Here is a 26,088-nt window from a genome sequence, read left to right as displayed (position 1 = left end):
TTCTTCCTCTTCTCATGAAAGACGTGGCCAGTTACAAAGTCCCTTTCCAATGGGTTCGTTAGCAGTGGCCAGCAGTGTGCTGATGTGATTGTTCTTGTAGCAGAGACAGACTGCTGTTTGAAATGTAATGTGTAGCGTAGAAAAACCCAATGTGTGAGACCTGTGAGCTGGTCCTTTTTTGAAAAATAGTGCTTGAAATCTAATGAATTGAATTGGTTGCTGCTCAGGAGCAGTAACATGGCTACAAAGAAGGTAAATTTTTCTGTTATCTTTGATACTATGTACATTTATCATTATTATTATTTTTTAAAAAAGAAAGCTCACTGACTTCCAGAAAAGAGAACCAGACTTAAGGGAAAAAACTTAACAGAAGCTCGTACCGTGAGAATTCATACTGGATGCCATTGAGCAAATGAGAAATCTGGTATTCATGTGTGGTATGGAAATTGGCAAGAACAGTGTGTAGGTGAGTTCGCTGGGCTGTTTAACATGGTCTAAATACAGTTTCTGTCTGCCTCCATGAACTTGCTAAGAACTTTCCAGTGTTGCAGATGGTGGTAGCTGTAGGAACTGAGCAGGACTGCTATTGTTTCCTTGCTGTGGTTTGCTAGGGTGAAATGAGCTCTACGCTGGTTATTCTAGCACACACTGTGTTAAAATAAATGCAGATGAGAACGGATGCTGCTTTGTAGCAATAAAAGTTTCTGCTGGGCAGAAAAATATATACTAAAGAACCTGAAAGGGTTTTTTTTTAAATTTTTGGTTACTGAGTCGTAATCAGTTTGTTTAATGCAGTCTGTAGTTCCATAAGGTATTCCTGCTAACCACTGCATCTCTGGAGTATACTGAATTTAGTGAACTAACCTCAAGGCTTTGGAACACTGTGGAAAAGCAGGTTCAGAAGTCAGCAGACCTTTAGAGTATCCTTCTTGTGTAAATTTTGATGTTTTATGAATATAATTATAAGAAGCTTGTTGTGGTCTGTCTTAAATTCAAACATAAAGGCTAATCTTGGTGTCAGTAGTGATTTCTACCTGTTACCTCACTCCTGTAGATGCATATTGTGTACAGTACTTTGATTGTAGCTGGTTCAGTTATACTAGGAGAGTTGTAGTAGAAGTTACTGGTGCTGGAGCAAGTGTTACTACTTTGCTAACTTAAAAAGAATAATCTAAAAATTACTAGAGACAATGGTTTTTTTGCTTATTAATCTGTTCTGCTTCATGATCCTATGTGTTAAGATAACCTGTACCTTCTAATTCTCCTTGCTATTTGTCAAGAAAAACAAATCTGTGGGATTTGTGTGATTTCTCTCGTGTTTAAAAACTTATGACATCAAGAGATGGAATATTTCCTAATTACCTGTTCACTGCCATTTTTTTATCTTACATGTTCAGTCTTAGCTGATGATGGTGTGGGAGTAAGCTGGCCTTTTCTGATTAAAATGAAACGAAGTATTACAATTGCACAATATTACATTGAACAAAGGAATCATGCCTTAATATTATGTGGTGATTTAAGTCCTCCTTTGAAGTGGCAGGAAGATAAAATCAGGGACTTTGGATAGTAACAGCCCTTTTGCTGTGATACACCTGTATGCGTAAGCAGTGTAGATTTTCTTTTGTGGTGTTTGTGTTTGTTTTTTTGTTTTTTGTTTTTTTTTTCCTTAGAGTGGTAGAGCTGAAGTTGAGGGGAGGAGGTGGGTGTATGCTTTGTTTCTTGCTGACTCCTATGAGTATAGTCTGGAGGCAGATTATTGCAGGTTTCCCAGGGTCTCGGTGTGACCGTGGGCAAGTGGGATGTATTCATGGATGTCTAAAAGACACCTAGCTGCATTTTTGGGGATGAAAATATGTTGGAAGTCAAATGCAAATATTGACAGTTTTGTTTTTCTATCACTTAAGTTCATACAAAAGATCATACGATCTCTTGAAATATAGACCCTCTTTGCAAATACCTGTTCACGTGTGTTTTGAAATCTTTAGCAAGAATGTAGGATAACTCGTTGTTGCATAGGTTTACTGCAGACAAACATATTTAAACAGTATGCCTCTCACAACTTCCTGTGTTTGTGCTTATTCTTTATTGCGCACAGTGTTGCGTGTGCTTGCTTTTTGAATAATATTCCTGCTGCCTCATAGCAGAACCTGCTCATGTAGCTGAAGAGTAAAGATCAGAGGTCATACTTCTGCTAGTAAAGTCTTACTACTTTAAATACTAACTATTTGTTACTGTTTTCTGTAAATGCAATAAAGGAAGTGAGATGTAATTTAATACATTTCAGTTGTTAAGCATTATGAAATTATGAAGAATATGCTGACCGTTTGCTGTAGACAGTCTATAATATGAGACAGAGATCAAGCCTGCATTTCACACATGAATAAGCACACTTAATCTCATGATTACAACAGTGCTGCTATACTGGGAAGAGAGGCTTTGTAGGAAAGAAAATTCTGACGTCTGCTCTGTCATTAACCAAAATAAGCTGCTCCTCAGAGAAAATGAGACCAATGACTGAAATAAAAGACAGTTTCTCTAGACAGAAATATCATGTTCTCATGCTTATGTAAAAAGTATTTTAAAACAGTGGACAACAAAAAATATGTCCTGTTAATATTTATTGCTCATTCTGATAACATTGTACCATTTCCCCCCTGCTTTGTTGTAGGACTGAAAGAGAGCAGAATTTCTTTGTTTCCACTGTTGTGGAATTTTACGGAGCACTTAAGTGGCATAGCTGTAGTTAAGTCTTGTAGATTGTCTCTGCAACTCTCAGGATGCTGCTTTCTTTAGAGAAAAATTGCTTTAATTATAGCTGCATTTCAGTGGAAATGTCTGGTCAGTCAGCTCATCATAGGAGCCCACCCTGCAGTTATTCTTCCATTTTGAGTAGTTGAAATACACAGGCGGTTGTATGGAGTTAAATAAAACAGTTAAGGTGGCTGAAGACCAGAGTTTTTGCCTTAGCTGCTGAAAGGGGTTTTCCAAAAATAACCTGATCTAGTTTTCATTTGGGTGGTTTAATTGAAGATATTTTTGGAGGAAGATATTTTGGAGGCTTTCTAGAAGAAAGGATTGTGAGAGGGCAGTTGAGTGTGCAGCCATTTAAAAATGAAGCATCCAATGGAGAAAAGCATAGCTATATACACACATAGGGAATGACGTTTTGGTAGATATTTGTAGACATGTTGCAGGGTTGGAGGTACCAAAATAAAATTTAGAATAGAAATTGAAATTAGTTGTAAGTGGGTAGAGTTCTAGATGTAGTTACATTTGCAGTTGCCTGTAAAGCAGCAATGGTCTCAATCTAATAAACACACGCGAATGTTTTCAGTGTTATGCAAACCTTGTTTCTGTCTGAAAATAAATGACTTCACAGGAAGGTGTAGATATGTGATGTACTGCTAACTTTGATAGTCGTGCATTCCTTAAAACCAGAGCTATTGTGAAATGGACGTACGAGACTCTTTGTGGAAGTATTCTTTCGTGTTACTGTTAGCTTGATTGCTATTGTGTACCAGGAATTCCTCTTCATGCTTTGATTTCTTTGGTGTTTCCCTGGTCTGAATTTGCAGCATTTGGGAATGTTTATATATTACCTATTTTAGTAAACATACTACAGATTTCTATTTTTTTTTTTTGCCACAGACTTGCCTGTCAAGAAATCCATATGTATGCTTTCAAGGTTTACCCTTTTTGCTTCTGAAAGTCTGTCATCTTTTTCTGAAACCTCTGTCAGCAAATGAATTTTTCTACAATACTTGATCATGAGAAAGTGTGATTTGTCTGTTGGTGTATGGATGGTCCCACGGCTAGTCTGTGGTGGTGATGGTGCAATGGTTGCCACTGCCTTTGTTTTAGGTTCTGCACCCTAATCTCACTTTTTGTCCTTATCTGTGTTTTGTTGGCTGAGCAGTTACCCTGCAAATCCAGTTCTGGCTTGGTAGGGTTGCTGGAAGGAAAGCAAAGTAATTGTGCCTGATAAAAGTAGAATCTGTTCAAAATAATCTGCTGTATATCATAACAAGTTCTTGTTTAACTTTTTCCTGTTTTAAATGTTGTTAAGCAACCTTATAATGAAGATGTTTTCTTGGCTCCAAATGACATTAAATTCCCTAGATAACAGTTCCTGTTACAATAGCAGCTCTTTACGGGTCCCTTGGGCCTTTTCTCCCCTAACAGTGTTTTAAAGCAAGGGAGCTATTTTGCATTATATGGACATTTTAAAAAGTCCTATTTTTTAAATGGTGTTATGGGATGATTACTTTACATTACTCACACCTATATTGTACTAATCATTTACATTAGCCTGAATGACTTTAGAGAAAAAGTAACTACATGCCTTTGTATTACTGTCTGTGGATCATTGTTTGTTCTTGTGTGTTATGACTATAGAGACCATTAAAGCACCTTTTTAAGTGAGTAGAGGAGTTCTAAGCACTGTGGTTTAGTAGAGTGGATCAATACAGTGGGCTGGGATCTGAATTTTTGTACTACAGTTATAGTTCTGTGTCTTGGGGGCTCTCGGGTTTTGAAGTGGCCACCTACCCAGCCACTCAGCCCTTAAGCTTCTTGGTATGTTTGAGAGGTGAAAAGGGCGTAGGATTTGGGAGGGGGTGTCTTCAATGTTTTATGTATCACAGCATGGCAAATGAGGGCTGAACTCTTCAGGTGGTGACCAAACTAACACCTCATGTCAAAATGAGTGTGCAGACAGCTCCAGTGTCCCTGTGGTTTTTTAGATTCCTTGCCAAACAGTAATAGAGAGAGTAGAAAGCCTAGCTAATTTTATCTGTTAAAATTGGGAAATCTTATTGGGAATGCAGAAACTTTCTAAGACTATTGATTTTATGTTGCTGCTCTTGAATTCATGTGGGGAGAAATTGCGACTTATTTGGAATTACATTACTTTTATGGAAGCCTGTGTGTAAAACTGTCTAAAACCAGGTTTTCTCAGACAGCTTTTCTCAGATGACGATTGTGAATATGGTACATGAATGGCCCAACCGTTTTCGGAGGAGGTAGGAGCTGATATGTTCATGCCAAATGTTACTCCTGGTCTTTCAGTCTACTCCGTGGTCAAAGCTGACTGTCTTGTAAAATTTTGTTCTTGGTACTTACTGAATTTATGACCTGTCTCAGGTAGATAGTTGTTCTACCTGTCTTATGCCAATTAGAATACCACATACAAAGTGAAATGTCACTTTCCTTTCTCAGGTCCTTACCACTCCAGTCTTCAAAAACCCTCACAATTGCTGGGTAAACCTGGCTGCTTTCTGAGGAAAGATTTAAAGATACTTGAAACATTCTTGAGTAAAATGAAATTAAACATGTTCCTGCTCTGAAAATGTAACTCTGAAGACATGCAAAATAGCCTGTCATTTTCTGTCGATAAATGCAGAAGTAATTTTTTTGCCTTGTGAAATCTTGCTTTGCTGCTTTTCTCTGTTTCCTTTAAGTTTTGTAGCATCAACATTGTGTTGAAGAGAGGGACTTGTGATCTTATCTAAGCTGTCATCCTGCATAGCTTGTCTGTCAAACAGACCCTCGACTGGGATTTCAGAATGATGCCATAATATCCCAAGTCAGAGCGTATCGGTGTGAAGGTGGAATGTGCAGTGGGAGAGTGCTGATATGTGGCATTATACAGACTGTGATTTAAAAACTGACAGCTGTGAGCATGGTTAGTGTAAGGCATGGCTCAGAAGTGTGAGATCTCTTGTTTTTCTTTTCTCAGGTCAAGTTGGGTAAATAGCCGGGGGGGGGGGGGGAAGGTCACTGTCTGTCACGAGAAACACCTTGAATTGTCTGGCTTTATTCAAGTGATGATTACTTCTCAGCTGTGAGAGATGCTGATGAAGTCAGTGCCTGTTTGTTTCTTTCTCTACACACTAGCTTCTTGAACCGTTTGGGGATGATTAGTAGAGAGCAGTTCAAAGTGAACAAACACACTTTTAATTGCATGCACTTAGAGGGCATACAAGAGCTGTGGACTGTAAATATGTAACTCATAATGACCATTACTGGCTGAAGTGTTATAGTGCTATATTTGTGTTAAACTCAAAATGCCAGCGAAGGAGATAAGGAGGACAACTGATAAGAGGCATATAATTCATTGGAAAGACTCCTAAGAGCTTTTTAAAAGACTTTCAGCAAACTTGCTTCCAGGAGGGTCACAGGCTAGTCCCATGAGCATTCGAGAATAGGCAGTTTACAACACCCACTCAGTTGTAAAGCTGGTAAGGAACTAACTAGATTGGCACAGTCCTTAGAGGAGAGTCATAAAGTGCATGAGAACAGAGGAAGAAAATTAACCTTTTTTACTGACCGATGCATTAATGTTGTAGGAAAAAAGTGCGCGCGCGTGTGTGTGTATGTATACGTGTGAGAACTTTGGAAGCCAATTATTCTCTAAAGCTTGCAGAAAACTTAGTGAATGAATCCTAAAGTAATAAAAGGCTTATCATATTTACCTTCATTCAGAGATCTCAAAGCTTTACAAATGCTCAAATGCTTTTTAAGACATCTTAAGGTTCTGCAACAGGTACTGCTGCATGGGGTTGTTAAACAGATGCTCGCTGTCAACGTTTTCTTTTGGCAACATCAGTCAGGAAGAGTTGTTCTAGTTCAAGGCTGTGTAAGTTGGTTGCATTTTCTCTTCCTATATGGCATTAGAATGTGACTTGAATTGACATGGCTATGTTCACATTCATAACCAGGTCTTTCCTAACAACTTTTGAAACGGCTTCCAGATTGTTTTCTCAAACTATTAACTGACCCCCAGCATCCCAAAAAAACCAAAACAAAGTCACTGGGCAGCATGTCAAAAGCATTTTTATTTGAAGTAACCTTTCCTCGACTCCATCCTTGCCAAGCTTTCACTCTTGTTTTCAGGTGCAGGAGTAGCGATATTAAACGAGTGTTACATTGAACACAGCACAAGTAGTGCAACAGTAGTAAAGACTGCATGAATCTCAATTCTTTTGGCAGCTATCCACTGTTGTAGAATAGTCTAGTGGGATGTGACATAAGTCTTGGGTTCTGTTGAAATACAAAGTCTAAAGGAACAGAAGGCCCAGTACTGTCTATGAAGTTCTGGTCTTGACAGGCTTGCAATTCTCTGTATGCTGCCAGATAGGATAGTTCCCTGCTGCTGCCTTCAGGACCTGTGTTTGCTTTCCTTTCCCTACTACTGGCAGGGAGAGATCTGTGTTTAGGCTCTGTATGTGGCAGTTGATTGGAAAATACTGTAGCTAAACGCAGCAGGATCTGGATTATGGACGTTGGGGCATCTTTAGTGAGATCTTTAGTAAAATCTCACTCCAAACTGTGAAGTACTGTCCAACTGTAATCGTATAAGAGTCTTTCTGTATCTTTTTTTTTTTCTTCCTATGCTGGCTTCTCATTGAATTTGACTTCAGTTTGCAACCTGTGGATACATGTTGTCATGAGGCTAGTAGCTCTGGCTCTTCAGTTTGAGATGGATGAATGGATAGTGGGGTGAGGAATATTCTGAGGGATATCCTGCATGAACTCTTAAAATACTTTGTCACTCTGAATGTCTGCGACTTGCATTTTCAACGGCAAATGGAAGATAGGAAAGGAATATGTTGGTAACAGATGTTCTTAGTGTTTTCTGAAACTTTAAGGTTAAACTTCTGTGTGCCTCCCCAGGGAGGTCGAGCCCGTGCGGTTAATGAGTTTTATCATAGAAGGTGGGATCTTTTGAAGTATAGGCTGTATGGAAGCTACTCTTCTGTGTGTTTGAAGCAGGCATGTGTGTATTTGAACTATAGTGCTAGTGCTGCATTTTGATACTTGCGGTTAAGCACTTCATTCGGTCTGTTGCAGCTGAGATTTCCTAATGTCGTATTAGGGTTATTTTTCACAAATGTCTTGAAGGTTTTCTTAAAGCAGTTATTCAAACCTTGTGAGTATATGGGGGAATCTTTATGGCTCTTTTTTTTTAAATTATTATTATTTTAAATTTAATCCCTTGCACTAAAACCAAGTTAAAACTTTTCCTTGACATCAAAATTAGAAAAAAAATCTGTGGAAAGAACTCTAGCAGTTGCAGCACATACTTCCTTTAATCTGGCATTTGCTGAAAACAGTGCCTTTTTATCTTGCAATATGAAACTAAAAGCTTACAAGAAGAATGGTCCTGTTGTGTTTATTAAGACTGGTAACACATGATCAAACAAATCTTGTTAAAAGATTTATCTGTCTGGCTTAAATAAGAAAAAGGAGCTCTTCTCCATATTTTTAGTTACCCTACGTACTTAGATGCCTTCCTGTTTCAGTCTTGTAGCATTTCTGTTGGACTTGCTTTCACATTATCTTTAAAACCTATTTAATACTAGTTAAGAGGTTTAAGTACTTAATGTGTGAAGAGGTGGTATGTACGCCTTTTGCTCTGATCATGATTTCCAGGTGTATAGATCAAATAACTGTAGAACTGTGTGTAATGGGTAACTGCAGTTTGGCCGTCTTAATAACTCAGTGCCCAGATCTGACTATAACTCATTTTTTGTGGGAGAAGTAGTATCCTGGTCTCCTGACTTGGATGGGACGATGTGAAGGTTTCTGTGTCTGAACAAATGATGAAACTTTAATTTGAACTAGATTTAAAATGTTGGGAAAAAACCCTCAACCAGCTGAACGTGGGGTAATGATCAGTTGAAAATAATAATTATGAACTTCCGCGCTTCAGTTTTTTTAAAAGAAGTTTAAAGGTTAAATTGTACCTGCTTGATTTCTCATAAGATACTTTGGCAATAACTTTTTTTTAGATTGCGCTTCAAAATGCATAGGCGGATCTAAGCATATTCATTATGACATCTTTCGTCCTCTCTGCTTTTGCGAGTGGAACTGAGAAGGGTTTAGTGCGAGAGTCAAATCTAATACTTGGCTATTTTTGGGTTTGACTAGAGAAGGACCAGTAATAAGATGCATGTATATCTGGTGTCCTGAAAGGTGGCTGGGTCCTTTTGTGTGTTACTTTCTGGAGTGATCCTGCTGTCAAGTTGCCTGTCAAATGGGTGAAAGATGAAAAAGACCGTTTCAGGAGTGCAGGGACTGTTATTTGCAGTGCTTTTCTTTGCAACTTCATTTGCACTGAAGTGTTCCGGTTGAACTTCGGTGGGCGAAGGAGTCATCCTCAAGACTTGTCTGAAGTTGTTGCAATTTTAACTGTTCTGAGAAACTGTTGTGTAATGTTAAACGCCTTTTTTTTTTTTTTGTATAAAAATAGTGTTTGCAAGCACTGTATGTGCTTGAGATGGCGTACTAAGTAGCAGAATGGTGTAGGGGCAATGTTCTGACTTGGTGGAGCACCTGCTTTCAGACTTTTCTTTACTGGGGACGCTTACTGCCAACTTGCCTTTATCATGTCTGGCCCAGGCTCCTAAATTAAGGTTTCTGTCTCCTACCGGAATCCTAGTTCTCTCTGTTTTCTTCATCTCTGGAGACCTTTTAACAGGAATAAGAGCATTTGAATATGATTTGAAGTCATAGGTATCTGCATTTTCTGCTAGAAAGCAGAGAACAGAAGACTTTAGCGAGTAGCTCTGCAGACACATTTTTGTCTTATGCTTGACTTCTGAACAGTTTAAGATAAAAAGGACCTTTAATGTCTGATGGCATACCGGGTGGAGATAAAGTTATCCCATACTGGACATAATAAATTTACTTGGATAAATGGACATATCCTGAGGCTCTAGTTAAAAAAATAACAGAACAAAACAACAACAAAACATTTCAGAGTGTGATTGCAGTGAAGCTAACATTTTTCCTCAGGTTTTTCAACCCGTGTTGAACAAATAATGGATGGGGGCTTTTCTTCCACTCCTTTGTATACCAGTCTCAGCCATTTTAAAGTGAATGTTCCCCTTTTAGCTTAAATGACTTCTCTCCGAGGTTAATCTCTAAAAAATTCCCCATGGAAGAAGCAGTAAACCAGTATCAAAGGCAGTTAATACTCTTCAACCTGTGGTGCTGTAACCTGAATTTCTTTTCTGTGGCACGATGACAGAAGCAGCTGCTTTGGTGGTTGTTTGGTATAGTGAGAGTGAGGAGCTGCCAATGAGTAAAATTACTGGGAACCCAAGCTACAGAGCTTGACAAAACCCACTTAAGTTTTTCAGTGTATTTGCATCTACTGTCCTAATCCAGGTTTAAACATCTGTGTGATTATTGTATTTGCCAATATACATGATGTATTATCCCAGTTTACTTTTAAAAAAGGTGGCTCGCAATATTTTCGTAGTTTTTGTGGTAGTGTTAGTTTTATGGGTTCCATATTCATGCATAATTACATATAGAACGATAAGTGTTTAACCCACTACAACATCTGTAACTGATGAATAATGTTGAGTCAGCAGATATGTTTTCACAGTATTTATGTTTTGGTCAAGAGTGATTAGGCAACATTATAGTTTTTGAATATGGAGTTGGTAGTATTCTCCTGTTCCAGTGGTGTTGGTGGGTGAAGTAAGAATGTGCAAGATGAAATGCAAATGCTTAAGTTGAGATGATGTAGTATTTCAGTTGTAAGATACTTTCTGCTCTTATGGTTGAAGACATCCTTCCAAACATTGGGTGTATGCTTATATTTTTATAAATTGCTCTTTGCTTTTGGTTTCTAGTGTTAGCAAATAAAAAGTAGGGAGGTAGCCAGGGGAAATGTATTTCACTGTAGAGGCAAAATATATCTTTATATATTGGAATCTTTAAAACTTGTTTGGATCATTGCTTAAATAATAAAGGTTATTTATCAAATACTTCTCTGTAGTAATAATGGCTTAATCTTAATTCGGTGGTTGCTGGTAAAACTATTTTTCTTTGCTTTTCTGGTAGTCCTGTATTTCTGCTACACAGTTGAGGTCGTGTAACAGTAACTTTCCTCTATTTTTTTTTTTTTTTTTCCTAGTAGTGGTGCAGCTACTCTTAAGCTTGTGTGATTACTTTATTCTTGGAGAGACAAAAGTAGTCATTGTTTCATGATGATGTTGGTTTAATCCTGCAATATTTTTGAAATTTTTTTTTTTTTTTAGTAAAATAGTCTTGGAAATGTGATATATTTGTGTAAGACAGTTGAATAGTGCTTGTGATGAGATTTCATCACTTGCCTTTTAATGTTAGTTGAACTAGATAGAGACGCTGATTAGATCAAGAGGCTTCCTGTACTGTTCATAAATATATTGGCTATGAAAATTACTTCTCTATGGGTTCTCCTGAAACAGGAGCTAGGAGGAGGGTAGCAATTTTGCTGTATTTGTAGCTGGAAATTTCTTAGATGAACAGACTTGAGCAAATTGTGGTATATGCAAATTCTTGCACAGCCCTACAGTAAACTAAATCACTATGAACATAGTGTTTATTTATTCAGTGTTACTCCTCTATGCAGAACTTTGTTGTGCAAAAAGAAAAAAGGAAAAAAAAAACCCCATGGTAATTGGAGTTGTAATAAAAACACTGAATTACTTTGAATTTAATCTGAGAGAAACAACAAGGACTTAAATCTGCAGTAATGTGGAGGGTTCTGTTAGGTCGTGCAGCGTTTGTTCTTGTTCGTTAATGGCGACAACTGGGATTCATCAGTGCTTCTTCTGCAGTGTGTGACTCTTGACATTCGGAGGCTTCTCTTCTTGCGCTTCAGGGCAGGTTGTGTGGAGGGATTTTCTTTCTGCTGGCAAGTTGTTTTTGCCTATACCCGTAAAAAGTGTTCATGAAAATAGAAAAATAGAGTAAGGGGAAGTGCATTTTGTATGTTACTTTTGTAAAGTGATTTACCCGCCAGCCATATGGAGGTCATTTGTGGTGTTGACCCTTGAACAGACTCCACTAGTGCAAAGCGCTTCACTTGAAATTTACTTTCGAAGTAAAGTTTGGCAAGGAGCAGCTTGTGCTGAAATTGTGGCTGCTTTTTCAGAATTATTTGCACAACTCCGGTTCCTTGAGACTTAAATAATTACGAGGAGGAGCTCAGAATGTTTCGGGATGCAGATAAAATTAATATGCATAAATTATCTGTCAGTTACTGATCAACTCGTTTATTTTTCCTTCAGACAGGAACTTTAAATTCCTTTTTCCTTTATCTTTAGAGATGTGGGGTGGTTGGTACCTTCTTAGCTTTTGCATCTTGAGGCTCCGATGAAAAAGCCCTGTCGCTGGCTGGGTTTCAAGCCTGCTTTTTCTGTTGTTTGCCCCTCATCCCCAGTAATGAACTATTGTGGTGACTGATGGATTATTTTTTTTTAACTTGGAAATTTTTTTTTTTTTAAAAAAAAAGGACGTTCTGCACTTTGCAGTCAAAAGGAAGGTGCTTGTGCTGCAGTTGGCTGTGCCAGAAGAGGGGTGTGATATTTTTATAGTGTTGAAAAGATGGTGATGCTGATCTTCCACTTGGAAGATATGCTTCAATGCTAGAGAGAGGAAAGAAAAGCTGATACAGCTTCTTCGTGGACACTTGACTTAAGTCTCTTGATAAGAGTTGTGGTAATCCTATCATAAGAATTAGTGCTTTATGCTCAGGAAAGAGAGCTGAAGAAAATACATAGGTTGCGTACAGATGGGACTGTTTTAAGTGTTGTTTCCTGAAAGTAGTGTCTGTTTGCCTTTGTAAGCTATAAGGCTATTGTCAAAGAAGTGATGGTGGAAGATAAAAATTAACTTGGTTATAGCTGCATTGCGTTTCATCACTACTGGTGCATATGATAAGTTTTGTTAGCACAGCTGGAAAATGAAATGAACAGAAAGTGTTTTTTCCATCATGATTTTGTGCAACTCAGACCTTGCAGAACCATAAGAACCAGTGGTACCTGCGCTGGTGGTAAACCTAACTGGTAAATGTGAGATGTATATCTGTGTGTGATCAGAGTTCCATATTCTCTTGTCTCTTAATGATACTGGGCTGTGCAAGTGATTCTTAGAAGGTGCTGAAGCATTCTTGACTTCACTGAAAACAAGACAGAAGGACTTGCTCCTTGGCTTTTTTCCTTTAAGTTGTCCAAAATTAACTTGTAAACAACATTCAAGTTTTAATAAATAGGACAGGATAGTGAGATGCTACAAGTAAAATGAGAAGCAATGGAAAAAGCTCTGAAAAGAACAACTTTTTTTGTTTAGGCTTCACTTTGTACCCAACTCAAAAATTGAGTCTGAGAACTGGGGCTAGTATATAAGAATAATCAGAGGTGGCTGTATTTTATCCATCCTTGGAGGTCGTTGAATAGAATTTTTAGGGGTATCCTATATCCCTTAGTTTCTGATCTCTAAAGAACACATAAAGATCTCTTGTACGTAAGTTGAGATGCCACTACTTGTAAATTTTAGATTGCCCTGGGAAAGTAATTAGTTTTCATTCAAAATGAATAGGTTATTTACTCTCTAAAGTGAATTTTCTATCAGCAATAATAGGAAAAAAAACCCTCAAGCTTGCTACCGGGGAATTTCCTAGCCTCTAGAAATTTAAGACATTTTTTTATTGAGTCCCTGTAGACCATTGCTAGCACTATTATCTGCAACTTCTCTGGCAATTGACAGGTTCATTGTAGTCCTCTCTACTGGAGTTTCGTTGGATTCCCCTTGTGTGTTATCAGAATGATGGCAGCTGCTATAAGGAGGAAAGAAAATAGAATCATTTCCTACCTGGATGATCGGTTCATTCAGGAAATGCCTGAGAGATTCAAGCCACTGCCTGAATTGTATCAGCAAAAGCAATTTGTCTCTCTTTGGCTATTTCCATTGCTGGAAGTAGTAGTCAACAGGGACAAGAATATTGTAGTCGGAGATTCATGTAAGAGTGAAGAAATTTCAAATACACAGGATCACTGACTTCTCAGCTGACTTCTTAAAAATCGAAATAGTCTTTTTCCTTCTCTAATGTGGTTTCAGATGCTTAATGCATGAACATTCAATCTTCTTAGGTTCCTGACTTTCATGCTATACCATTCTCCACAGTGGACTAATTTCAAGTTGCACCAAATAGTAGCTTCCTGAAAACTTACAAATTGGATGTCAGTAATTTCAGCTTTATCCTGAATTGGTGAACTAGGGAAAAAAGGTAATTTACCTCTGTATGTTGGATGTATTCTTTTTGAAATATTCTTCTTTCATGAACATTTATGGAAAAAAAGGTATGTTACGTTTTTTGTTTAGCAGTAGCTGTAAGTATTCAGACTGCTGCTATTGAGCAATATTAAAATACACTTGCAAATACTTCAATTGGTGCAAATTCACTAGAGCCTTTTGAGGGAAGGTAATAAAAATTCTTTTATGTGCTGCTGGCTGTCACTCCAAGTTGTATCATACTACCTGTCAGTACAGATCATTTCAATTTGACCAATAGAAAGGACGTTTTAAGGAAACTCGCTTTTGAGTCAAAAGAATAAAGGATATAACTGTATAAGGCCAGTGTTCTTTACCTTTCATTTGACTGAGGTACAGTAATAGTGTCTCATGGGGAATTAATCCAGACCCCAGTTGCAGGGTACTGGAGGGGAGTTAGTGAGCGGCTGTGTGGTGCTAAGCTGCCCACAGGGGCTAAACCGCAATAGTAGGCAACTGTTCTGTGCACTTCGTTGTGGTTTGAGGATCCTGGCCCATAGGTCCAAGCTTGTAAAAACTCCTGTAACAGCAAGTCCAAAGTTTTAAATCTGAACTTGTATTGAAGGAAAAAAAAGATGCAGTTTCGATGTTAACTGTATTGATTAAATGATCAGGGAAGTAAAAACATAGGATTATCTCTTCCCTTCCTATTCCCCAGCAGGAAACTGAATGTGTGAACATGATGAGTTACAAAATTCATCTCCATGCATTCTGTTATTGGTAAAGCAAGCATGAAAGGTCGTATTTCTGATATATGGAAAAGCAGATTTTGTTAGTGGTTTGGTTTGGTTTCAATTAATTCATTCCTGTAATCTGTGGATTACAGGTTAGCTCTATTTTTGGAAAAGCAGGGTAGGGGGAAGACTTCCTAACAGATTGCCCTGGAAGTGGCAGATGGCATTCTTTACTCGGTATCAGCTTTGTAGGGCATCCCTTGCTCGTGGTGTTGAGATGTAAACCAACACAGTCATTTGCTGAACTTTTTCATTTGCTTCAAGGAAAAAAAAGTTGTAGACTCTTCCTTTCTTGCACTTGTCCCTTCCTAAATGTGTGTGGTGGGGTTTTTTTGGGGGGTTTTTTTTGTGGTTTTTTTTTTTTTCCACTTGCATGCTTCCTCTTCAGCTTCAGGTATAAAATGATATGTGTTCTCAGTGAGCGCTTCCCATCCAAGAAGTTGTTATATTTCTGTTAGTGAAGAAGAAACATTTTTTTAAGGAGTTGTGAGATTTTTTGAGGATGGAAGTAGCCTCAAACATTTTACAGATACGTCATAAGTTATCATTTTTATGAATGCTTCAGAAGACCACCTTGTATTTTACTGTCTTGTGTTTTCCATACTAAATTGCTGTAGGATGTGGGGTTTTCTTTGTTTTTAATTTTTATTTTCAGAAATTGAAAGAATTTTGAATATTAACATGGGCTTTCCCCTCTTTCTCCCTCCCCCCCCCTTTCAAGAACCTTTTTAAAACGCTGGGGTTGTTGGAGTGGTTGAATTTTTCCTGGATTTGAGTGAGAAATTCAGAAGACTGAAGCCCAGGCTCACTGTCTACCTTTCACGGAGGCCCAGCCGTGAGAGGACAGAAGAAGGCACGTGGCGAATCATGACAGCGGACAAAGAAAAAGACAAAGACAAAGAGAAGGACAGGGATAGAGACCGGGATAAGGAGCGAGACAAGAGAGACAAGGTGAGGGAGAGTGAGAACTCGCGTCCTCGACGGAGCTGTACGTTGGAAGGAGGTGCCAAGAATTATGCGGAAAGTGACCACAGTGAAGATGAGGACAATGACAACAACAGTGCCACCACAGAGGAGTCCACAAAGAAAAGCAAAAAGAAACCGCCCAAGAAGAAGTCCCGATACGAGAGAACAGACAACGGTGAAATAACATCCTTTATCACAGAGGATGATGTTGTGTACAGGCCTGGAGGTAAGAAATTCTTGTGTTACCTTTGAAAGTAATTGTGCACCAGAGCTACCAGTTACAGTTAGTTGGCTACAGCAGGCAGCACAATGGGCTGTCTGTTAAGTTATATTATGATTGTCGTAGGGGCAGGTTGCCACGCTTCCATTGGAGACAAATATGGATATGCATGCAAAAGCTTTTGGCTGTCTTGTAATATCTGATTTGTTGGAATGAACTTAGCTCCTCTTTGAAGAAAGAGCTACCCTTTTTTCTTCTACTACATTAATTATCTGTGTATCGTATGGTATCTCTGTCCCTGGGAATTTCGAAACTGAATTGGGTAAAGGACTGAGCGCTTTGCTTCGCTGTTGAAACGAGACCTGATCTGAGCTAGAGATTTGACTAGGAGGCATGTAGAGGTACCTTCCAACCTTTCTGACAAGTTTTTCAGCGATTCTGATTTCTTTGTAGAGCTCCTCTCCTGTCTTGTTTGTGAAATATAAATCGGGTGACTTAAGATCTCATACCTATTATGCCATTGATTTCACCCTCCTTATTAATAGCTAGCTCATGTTTATGCACAGCAGCTTAGCTCTTGGTCAAAAACCAGACAGTGTCAGTATCAGCAAGTATCTGGGATGTTTTGGGGACAGAAGCAGCTTGCAATGTGCTCTGGATGTCTTGGATGTGCCTCTTAATTACTGCCAAGTTCATATAAGGTTTTTAGAGTTTCCTGTAAGGTTCAAGATCTAACTTGTGGCTGCTGTCAGCTAACTTTTTCCTCAAAATGAAATTGTACTTGAAAATTAGATTATTCAGCTAGCTGTATCCCTAATTTGAGTAAAAACTTCTGCATTCATCTACCCAGGATTTTCAAAGCGTTGATTGAAGTTGTTTGTTGCACCATGAGGAATAGTTATATTTGGCTTTACTGTTCAAAGCACTGGCTTAAGGGCTATGGTAGTTCTATATTGCTTAAGGGCTATGGTAGTTCTATATTACTTTTCTGTAAAATGATCGGTATGCTGTAGTAACACTGCTGGAGCAAAATAGAGATGGCTTCAAACTAAAAACCGTGGAAACTAATGAGGTAAAAATCTTGCCTGATTTTTCCATGAGGTGCTGTACTTCTCAACTACTGAAATCTCATTGTCTGAGTACAGATGTAAATGGTTTAAATGCTCTATCCAGTTGTAGTTGCTGTAAATGCTCTAAAATGCTAGTTGTGTAGGTGGGCATTATCAGCTGCTGATACAGATGGGCTGAAATTCTGCTGGTTTTGGACGTGTTGCATTCCATACTTGTTCTTCCGTGTGAAAGTTGTAGAGTCTGTTTTCACTTAGATCTGCCAACGTTGGTCGGAATAGCTTATCTATTGAAATGCTTCAAATACAGTGTCAAACCATTCAAAAGATATGTTCTTCTCTTGGTCAGGGCTTATAGCTGAGTAATACTTGTGGTTTGAGCAGTAGCAATAGGGAGCCTGCAAAAGCATCAGCTTTGGCAATCTTACTTTTGGTGTCAGAGGATGAAAAATAACTTAGGATCTGTTAAGAACAGCTGTTGTGTGGGCCCAATAGTACACTGGCTTTATTGCAGCAAGGCTGCTTAAAATTAAGATGGAAAATCAGTTTGTGATCTCAATTTTATGCTGTAGTAGGATGGAGAAGTATTAGTACTCTTTATCCAGTAAGTGCAGTGCTTGGAGTACCTCTGATGTAGCAGTACCTGGATAGAGGGATATTTGCAGAACAGCAGGAATCAGCACTGTAGTTACATAGATTTTGCACCTTTGCCAGATATTTGACAAAGGAGGGGAGAGAGCCTGTAAATGCTGGTAGTGTGGGGAGACCTTAGATTGTTTATGCTGTATTTTTCATGAGAGCATCCATTCAGAAGAGAAATCTTGATGTACAGGCTGGCAAGAGCTTCAGTTATTGCTTGTACCTTCTCACTTGCCGCAATTACACACTGGGGGAGATTCTATTTACAGCCTGAAATGCAGGGTAAAGCCTCAGTCACAGCGCAGGTGTGGAGATGTCAGAGAACTTGCACGCAGCAAATGCTCTGTAAATGCTGGCCAAGTACTGCTCTGGCCTTACTGGGACTTCAGGGAGCATGTATGGTTGATAGTGTGGGAGAGCAATCTTCTCTAATGAGCAGAGTACTTCACCAAAGGCATTTTGGTGATGGTGGTTGCAGAACCAGTGATAAGGGAGCAGGCTGCTTGGGGGGCAATTCCCCCTTAGGTGAGTGTTGTTTGGCAGGGTTTGGAAGAGGTTGTGTGATCTGGTAATGGATTTGAAAGCTCGTCTGCCTAGTCTCAACTAAGACTAGCGCTGGCTACAGGCAGCTTGCTTCATTTTCTTGTTGCCCATCTTTCTGCACTGTTTGAAGAAAAGGGATGGGGGGAAGTGATTGTATCTGATCTGGAGGTTATCTAGTGAGAGAACAAGGAGAGCCATAGAGCTCATGATAATTGAGATTTCGTACCCATTTTGTAATTTAAAAATCTGCTTATTAAATATTAAATTTTATTAGTAGCAACTAGCATAAGAGTTGCACCCTAGCATTGAAACTTTTCTGTTCAGTTTGCTCTGTGCTTTTTTTTAAACTTGGGTCTGTCTCTTGTCTTGAAAAGTGCAGAGAGCAATGAGAACACATTATTGGGTAGCTCGTTGGAGAGAGACGCGAGCCTAGCTGAAACCTTAATTAACTATACTGGTTTTTAAATTTCATTTAAAACGTAACTTCTTAACAGGTGTGAGATCTTCAATACACATTCCAGTGCGTAATGTATTCTAAAGCAATTTTAGCATCTGTTACAGAAGAAAAATCTTAGTTTCTTTCTTATGGCTAGGTTACATATAGGGAGATATATTTGTACCTAAGGGTAGAAATTACATAAAATTTAAGAGGGATTAAGAGAGTTTAAATTAATGAGACTTGCACAGCAAGGATTAGGAAGATGAAAATTAGAGGTGTGTGCAGAACGGATAGCTGTCTTCAGCTTACATCTTTTAGGCTTTAAGGAAAGTAAATCCTTTCCATTCGTTTGATTCTATCTCTTAAATACTCTTATCTGATATGGATGAATGTTAAAGATCTGCATTTTCTTGCTATGAAGTCCTTGGTTAAAATCTCATTCTATGTTTCCCCCATTGCTGTATAGTACTTAATCCAACACTTAATATTACTTTTTTCTGTGCTGAGCCCAGCAGCTATATTTGAGTAATAGCAAACAAACTGTAAATAAATGGATCATCAAGATCATTGGAATTTTTTCAAATAAAAGGTTACACTATATTGTTACTAGATAAACATGGTTCTTATTAATTTGCATAGATATGAGTGTATGCATAGCTTTTAAACCCTGTATTAAAATTTATTGAGTAGAGCTTAGACAACACTGTGCAATTAATCTACTCTACTTTGTTGGAAATCACACAGGCCTATCCTAAAAGCTTGTTGGCCCACTTCCCCATCTGTCCTCTCAGTTTCCACAACCTCCCTCCCATTTCCTTCCCCGTCTAATCTGTGGGTTTTTTTCTTCTTTTTTTTCTCGCAGTTCTTATCTTGCTTTTGTCAAAATGACTGTTACGGTAACAAATTAATTTTTATTGCACCATGTGTATTCAGATTTGCTTACAGGTTTCCGTAGCATAAGGTAATGCTAGTATAAGATAGTTGCATCAAGACTGAGACTTTTTTTTCTTCTCTTAAATTCAGTTAGATTATTTAATGCTGGATTTCCTTCCATTTCTAGTGCAGATTCATTGTCTTCTACTGGCTTTTGCCAAAATACAGCACGGTTTGAAAGGGTTGATTTCCCGTACAGTTTGTATGCATGTGCAATATGGTAACCACATGGCTCCTAATTGGGTGTACTCTAAAACTGGTGGTCTTGTTTTGTAGTATGTTTTTTGCAGTTCTACTTTTTTGATTGTCAGACTGTAAGCAAATTTGAATACTTTCATACTCTGCTGTGCAAACCAGGCTTTATAACTACATCTGTTGTTTGGGTTAGACAATTGGTCTCAGTGTATGATTTTTCTCTATAGAAGAACGTAGTGAAGTGCTGTCAATCAAATGCCTGTCAATGTATTGTACTGCACTTCGGTGGCCAAGGTGCTTTTGGAACAGCTGTCCAGGCTTTTTCCAAGTGCCATGCTACTCCAAACACTGTTGAGTAATATAGCGGCTTGTGTATAGGCCCTGCTTTTGAAACTTGGTTAAGAGAGTAACTTGCCTAGCTGGAGGAGGGAGCTATGTGATGGAAAACAAATAATGCTGTCAGTAACTTTAAATTTCTGGCCAGCGTAATGAAAGATGAAAAATGTACTGATAATACTGTTCCAGAGAAGCTTTTTTTCCTCTCCCTGTTCTGGAGGGCAACAACTTGCTTAAAGTCTTACAAGGACCTGATGTATGGAGTTATTTTTCTTGTGTATCTTCAGCTTGTCCTTGAACATGGAGATTTTCTTTTCAATATCCCAATAAATTGCTCTTACGAAGTAAATGGGTTAAGATTCCAGAAAAAGTACATAGCAGAAATATCTGCATCAAAATAATAGCTGATTATGTGGATACTTTTATTGCCCTGTTCCTTTTCGCTCTCTGAACTCTTGCACACCTTTCTTGCTGGAGGAAGCTGTATGGTCCCTGCCCCCTTTCACCCTCAATCTGTTCAGCGTGTCAGGAAGGGGTATTACTATATTAAAGCCACAGAACTTAATACCGAGGATGTTGTTGCTACTGAGCAGACTGCTGTAATGTCATTGTGATGGCACCTTGAATGTTGGACTGGAAAAACTTTGTTGGATGAAAGTCTGAGTTGATTTGGAGCCTCAGGAAAACAGATGACTTGTCCTCATCTCCAGGTGACATATCAATATTGTTTTCTCTGCCTACGTAGAAACATTTAAAAGGATCTGCAGGAATTAAAAGGATTTAGGAGGATCTGTTTCTACAGTGACATCAGTAGCTAGCTATATAAACAGCACATCAGCAAGAGGAATCCACATGAGGTAACACAAGGTGAAATGCTTCTGCAGGGAGAATAGTGCATTATAGGACTTTATCTGTTTCTAGCAAATTGCTTTGGAATAGCTGACATGAGAGCCTCTTTTTCTAGGTGTTTTAAGATCTGTGTGAAGCTGGAAGAAGAGGTGCAGACTGTTAGACATGGAAAGTGCCATTTGATATGGTGCGGGGAAAGAGGCAGAATTAGCTTTGTGTGGATCCTGGAACGTCTGGCCTAGTATACAAAACAATAGGAATGTGTCTCTTTGCCCCTTTGAGATGTTTTAGGCAATCACTGTTTGGGACAGCTATTGGACTTTTTGGTTTAGTTGCTTTTTTTTTTTAAGGTATGGGAAATCACTGTCACTAGGATGAAAGTGAGATATTGCTACTGGAAAATATAGCTTGAGTTGAGTACTAGGTTTTCTGGATTTATAGGTTGATGTCCCTTTAAAATTTTGTTAGATTTCTGTCTGAGTGCTGTTCAGGACACACCATAACCCCACAAGCTATTATCTGGACAGGCATCAGAGAAGGAAAGAGAGACTAAATTTGCAGGTCGCATGCACTGTTGTGAAATACTGCTGCTCAGTTGTCACCAAATGTATCAAAGTGAGATCTTACATACTTTTCACTTCGATATGTTCTGTGATTATAGAGTATGTGGCCATTTTTCAAAGGGAGTACTTCATAAGCTATGAAAGAGTTTGCAGTCTTCAGTGGCTCAGATTTGAAGCCTGCAGATGTTGCGTTATTGCACTATCACATTGAGACGATAACAAAAGATGGTGGGTCATCTTTTGTGTGAATCTGCAGGCCTGACATCCAAGTGTCCTGTGGATTATGGCCGATGGAGTTCCAATTGTAGTGGAACCAGAATTATATTTACCAAAGATCTAGTCAGACTGAGATTTCTTCTAGCTATCTTAAAATCCACTGTCAGTTTGGTTAGCAAGCAAGTATTAGGACTTCTAAATTTCTAAGCTTAAGTCTCTGCTGGTGTAATTAATTGTTAAATGTTCCCTTTTTTTATAACTGTGCCGAGATGTTTTGCATTGTTGTAACAGAGGAAATTGCTGAAATGGTTGTTTTAATCTAGAAACCTCCATCAGCTTTATAAAAATATATATAAACAAAACCCAAACAAAAGTGCTTCCTCCCTCTATTCACTTTGTTAATAAGTGCTGTACTGGTATTTGGGTTGAATGTTGGTGAAATTGAAATGCAGCAATTTGGCTCATGCTCTGACAATGATTGGCTTGTATTTGACATTGACCCATGTGTTTGTCATTCTTCTAGATGCTGCCTTCTATTTATTCTGACAGCTTTAGCAGCTGAGAAAGGTGGCCATGCCAGAATTAAACAAAAAAATACATATAATATGAACATGATTTTTTTTTTTTCCTATAAATCCTGAAGTTCTGGCAAGTTTTTTTTAGGCTGGTAAAAATTGGGGGATGGGGTGGGGAAGTTAATTCTTTTCTGGGAAGTTGTAAAATTTGAATTTTACGCTTGGGCAGAAAAAAGAAATGCAATGAAATTATTTTTTCAGCTGTACGTTTTAATTTTAGGTCTTTGGCCGGACTGTTGTTTTCTGTCTGTGTTGTGTGGATTGACCAAGTTTGTCATGGAGATGTGTATTTTTGCATGTGTGGTTTTCTCTTCCCTCAAAAGTTTCATAGTTGAAATGAGTGTGTATTTTAACATGATGGACTGCGTATTTCCTTCGATTTGAAAGTCTGTTACCATCATGATACTAGATCATTGAAATAATCAAGAGATTCAGTGACAGACTTTCAGCTGCTGTAAATAGGAATAACCTCAGGAGCTGCTTAACGTGTTCGTAAGAGTTCCCTTATTTTTCACGCTTACACCACTGTGTTTTCAACCTTTCTGTATATGTGCATAGTGGTGAGGAAAACTTGTAATAAAAATTTTTTTTTTTTTTTGAAGAAGAGATTATCTTTAAGACTTTTGTTTCAATGGAAACAAATACATTCTTTACCCATTTCTCCTTTGGTAATTAAAGAAGGAAAAAAATAGCAAAAAGGCTTGGATTAGTAGGTGAGTCTTAAAACATGTCAGGAGGGTTAACTAAATGCATAAAAGCATTTAAAAATGCATAAAAGCATCACAGAAGGATTTTCTTTGAAGCTGATAGAAGTCTGTAGAGAACTGTGTCCACATGCAGCTGAAACTTCTGTGGTTGTTCTGTGCTATTGGATATAACAGCAGTTGTAATTAGTTTTTATTCTCAGCATTTGAGATTTTATGAAAAGTGTGGTTTTTAAAGATCAGGTGAGTAGGTGAATAATAAATGTAGAAAATAATTAAGGCTACATGACAGCACACATCAACTACTTAACTGCATATAACTAATTTTCTGTATGTGTGCTGTTACTATAAGCAGTAAACGTAAGCCAGACTGGGAAAAGACGACAATGCATTTACTGAATTCGTATTTACTCTTAAATTTGTGGCAGGCATTGCTCTCTATATGGACAGCTGTTGGTGCTTGACAGATGGAGTCTTAAGTGCAGATCAAGGTTGATCTAGCAAATGGATTCCTCTGGCTTTGTTTGGCTGTTGTGTATAAATCATGAAAAGCAGTGCTAAGGAGGTGAGCATACCAAGGGGTGGGGGGCTGGAGATCTGGGACTGAGGACATTGCTTAGCCAATGTTGGTCTAACAGGTAGTTTTTCATATTGTCTTTGTGATGTGAAATTGTGATAGTGTTTTCATAACAGATGAATTGTGCAAGTGGATAATATTAGATAAGACTTTCTCTATGAGGTTATTGTTAACACTTCATCTGTGAGGCATTCCTGGGTTCCATCATAACAAAACATGGGCCGCTAACAAAAGGATATGTACTACCATTGACTACTATAATGAAGTATTACTAAAAGTAACGTGGATTATGTGAACTCTATAAACATATGCTGCGTACTAAATGAACTTAATAACATGTTCCCTGTGAAGCTTGTAATGCAAAATAAAAATACCTTGGAAAGCTGTGGTGTTTTGGAGCCATTCTAGGATGAATGTGAAACTTTACATGAACACCTTATTGACATAATTTTTTTGTGTGTCACTACAACAGCTATAGTTGAAAAATTGTGGTTTAACTACTTAGGTAACTGTGGAACACAGATATGACCAGTTTTGCAGACTGCATTAGGAAATTATTCTTGCAGAGGGTGAATGTACAAAGATTGTAATCTAAGCAAAAAGTAATACTTTATGGGGAATGCACCATGCCATTATGAAATTAGGCAAATGGAAATTTTCAAATAAAAACATAGTGGAAATAAAAACTGTGGAAAAATTGGACTAAGGGGAAGGAATTCCTTGAAATGGTGGTTGTTCATGGCCTGCCCTCAATTTATTTCAGTTCAAGTAGTTTGAACTTCTCATGTATGAATTTACCAGTCCTTTTTCTTTTACTCTGTGAAAGTTGCCATGTCTTTCATTGATAATTAGATAAAGGAGCATTTGGTCAATTATAATGACAACAACTGTGTATGCAGTAAACTAAATTCTCCTTTTAGCTTCTGTACTGGGAACAATGCTACAGTTTCCCATGTAGCACAGCAGTTGATGCCAGAAGATTGCTTTAACTTTTATCTGGGGATTTTTCTGATAAATTGGGGGAGGGAGGGAATGAAATTTAATCTGTCAGAATTTTGATCTTGGGACTAACCTTTGCTGCTTCATTTTGGAATACAGGTCTTGTGAAAATATTTTTTAGAAGTATTCATGGGGGGATGGAGGAGAAAGTTCATAGGTGAGAGAGATACTTCTCTACAGGTTTGACAGTGCTATGTGTAAGCAGGCTAAGTGGAGAGAGCGTGTTAAAGTGAGACTGTTTTTTTTTTTTTATTGTTTCCAAGTGGAATAGAAAATGAAGGAGGTTAAATACAACTTGAGAATTGATGAAAATAAATTTTCCTTTAAAAGTTATCTCTATTTTCATGTTACTGCTTACAGCATGTATTGCTCTAAAGAAGCATCTCAAGTAAATTGAGCTACAGATGGAAATATTTTTGCTTTGTTTCAGCATGGGCAGGAAGAATGGATCTCTCTAGGCTTCCTTTTTCTTCAAAGGCCAGAATGTGTTATGGATGCTTTTACCAAAAGCAGTAAAGATATATTTAAAGCAAGAAAGGATCAGAAACCCTGCTGTAAAAGGAGTAGCTAGATGTGCATGAAAGCCGATGTAGATTTAAGACTTTCACTTGTGTTGTTTGTTTAGGAAAGAAATACATCTAAATGTAGACATATTTATTCTTCTTTGGCTTGAAAAATTTATGCTTGTGTATTTACTGTGGTGATTGTACTCCTCTTTTCTTAATGGTGAAGGAAGTATTTTTTTTTTCTACCTGAAATGGGCATTTCTTATTTAAGCAGCTGACTAGCATACTAGCATGATTGTTATGCTTTAAAATGAAGAAAAAAAGGTAACATACCAGTGTTGAAACGAAGTAAATACACTTCTGCTCTAAGATCAGCTTTACAGCTGCTGCACTAATTTGTTCTGTATAAAAGGCATCTCAGAGCTATTTATGAATTTAAACAATAGGAAAATATTATTGTTTTGGAGAATACGTACTGATTTTTTTAAATACAGGTATTTTTTCAGTGCTGCTAGATATTTGCAGGTAGGTGAGTATCAGGTTAGTAGACAACAGGGAGAATATCACATAAGCTTACTTGACGGGAGTGTCTGTATTTGCATCACAGCAGGCTTTGAGGCAACAGACTGCAGTATTTGAAGTACAGTATTCTATGAAAATCATCCTCACTCAAGTGACACATTTAGTTTTCCCCTTCTGAACATGTGTTTCTGTTCAGGACTGCACCAACAACTTATAAAATGGATTATTCTCTCTTGATTTGTCTAATCAGGAAGATGAAGTGATGGGCCAATTACTAGGGAAATAGTAATGGCTGTAACTTTTTTCTAGTCGAGGGCTACACAAATAAAGCCCATCCATATTTTGATGTGGTATTGTAGTGTGTTGCACTTTAATTATCAAAAGGGTAGCTAAGGG

General features: G+C 38.0%; 1 protein-coding gene across 5 annotated transcripts in view; it reads left to right on the top strand.

The window, feature by feature from the left end:
* The window catches only part of RERE (arginine-glutamic acid dipeptide repeats), a 257,327-nt gene that overhangs the window by 62,283 nt on the left and 168,956 nt on the right, over positions 1-26,088 (top strand). For all 5 annotated transcript variants that reach the window (XM_030017393.1, XM_030017396.2, XM_030017395.2 and 2 more), the window contains exon 2: positions 15,565-16,035. In XM_030017393.1, coding sequence (XP_029873253.1) covers positions 15,711-16,035 — 325 coding nt within the window. In that variant the 5' untranslated portion in view covers positions 15,565-15,710. The remainder of the gene's footprint in view (positions 1-15,564; positions 16,036-26,088) is intronic.

The sequence above is a fragment of the Aquila chrysaetos genome, chromosome 6, assembly GCF_900496995.4.
Source record: "Aquila chrysaetos chrysaetos chromosome 6, bAquChr1.4, whole genome shotgun sequence".
Classification (NCBI taxonomy): Eukaryota; Metazoa; Chordata; class Aves; order Accipitriformes; family Accipitridae; genus Aquila; species Aquila chrysaetos.
Note: the sequence above shows the minus strand (reverse complement) of the source record. Positions and strands in the feature narration are given on the sequence as shown.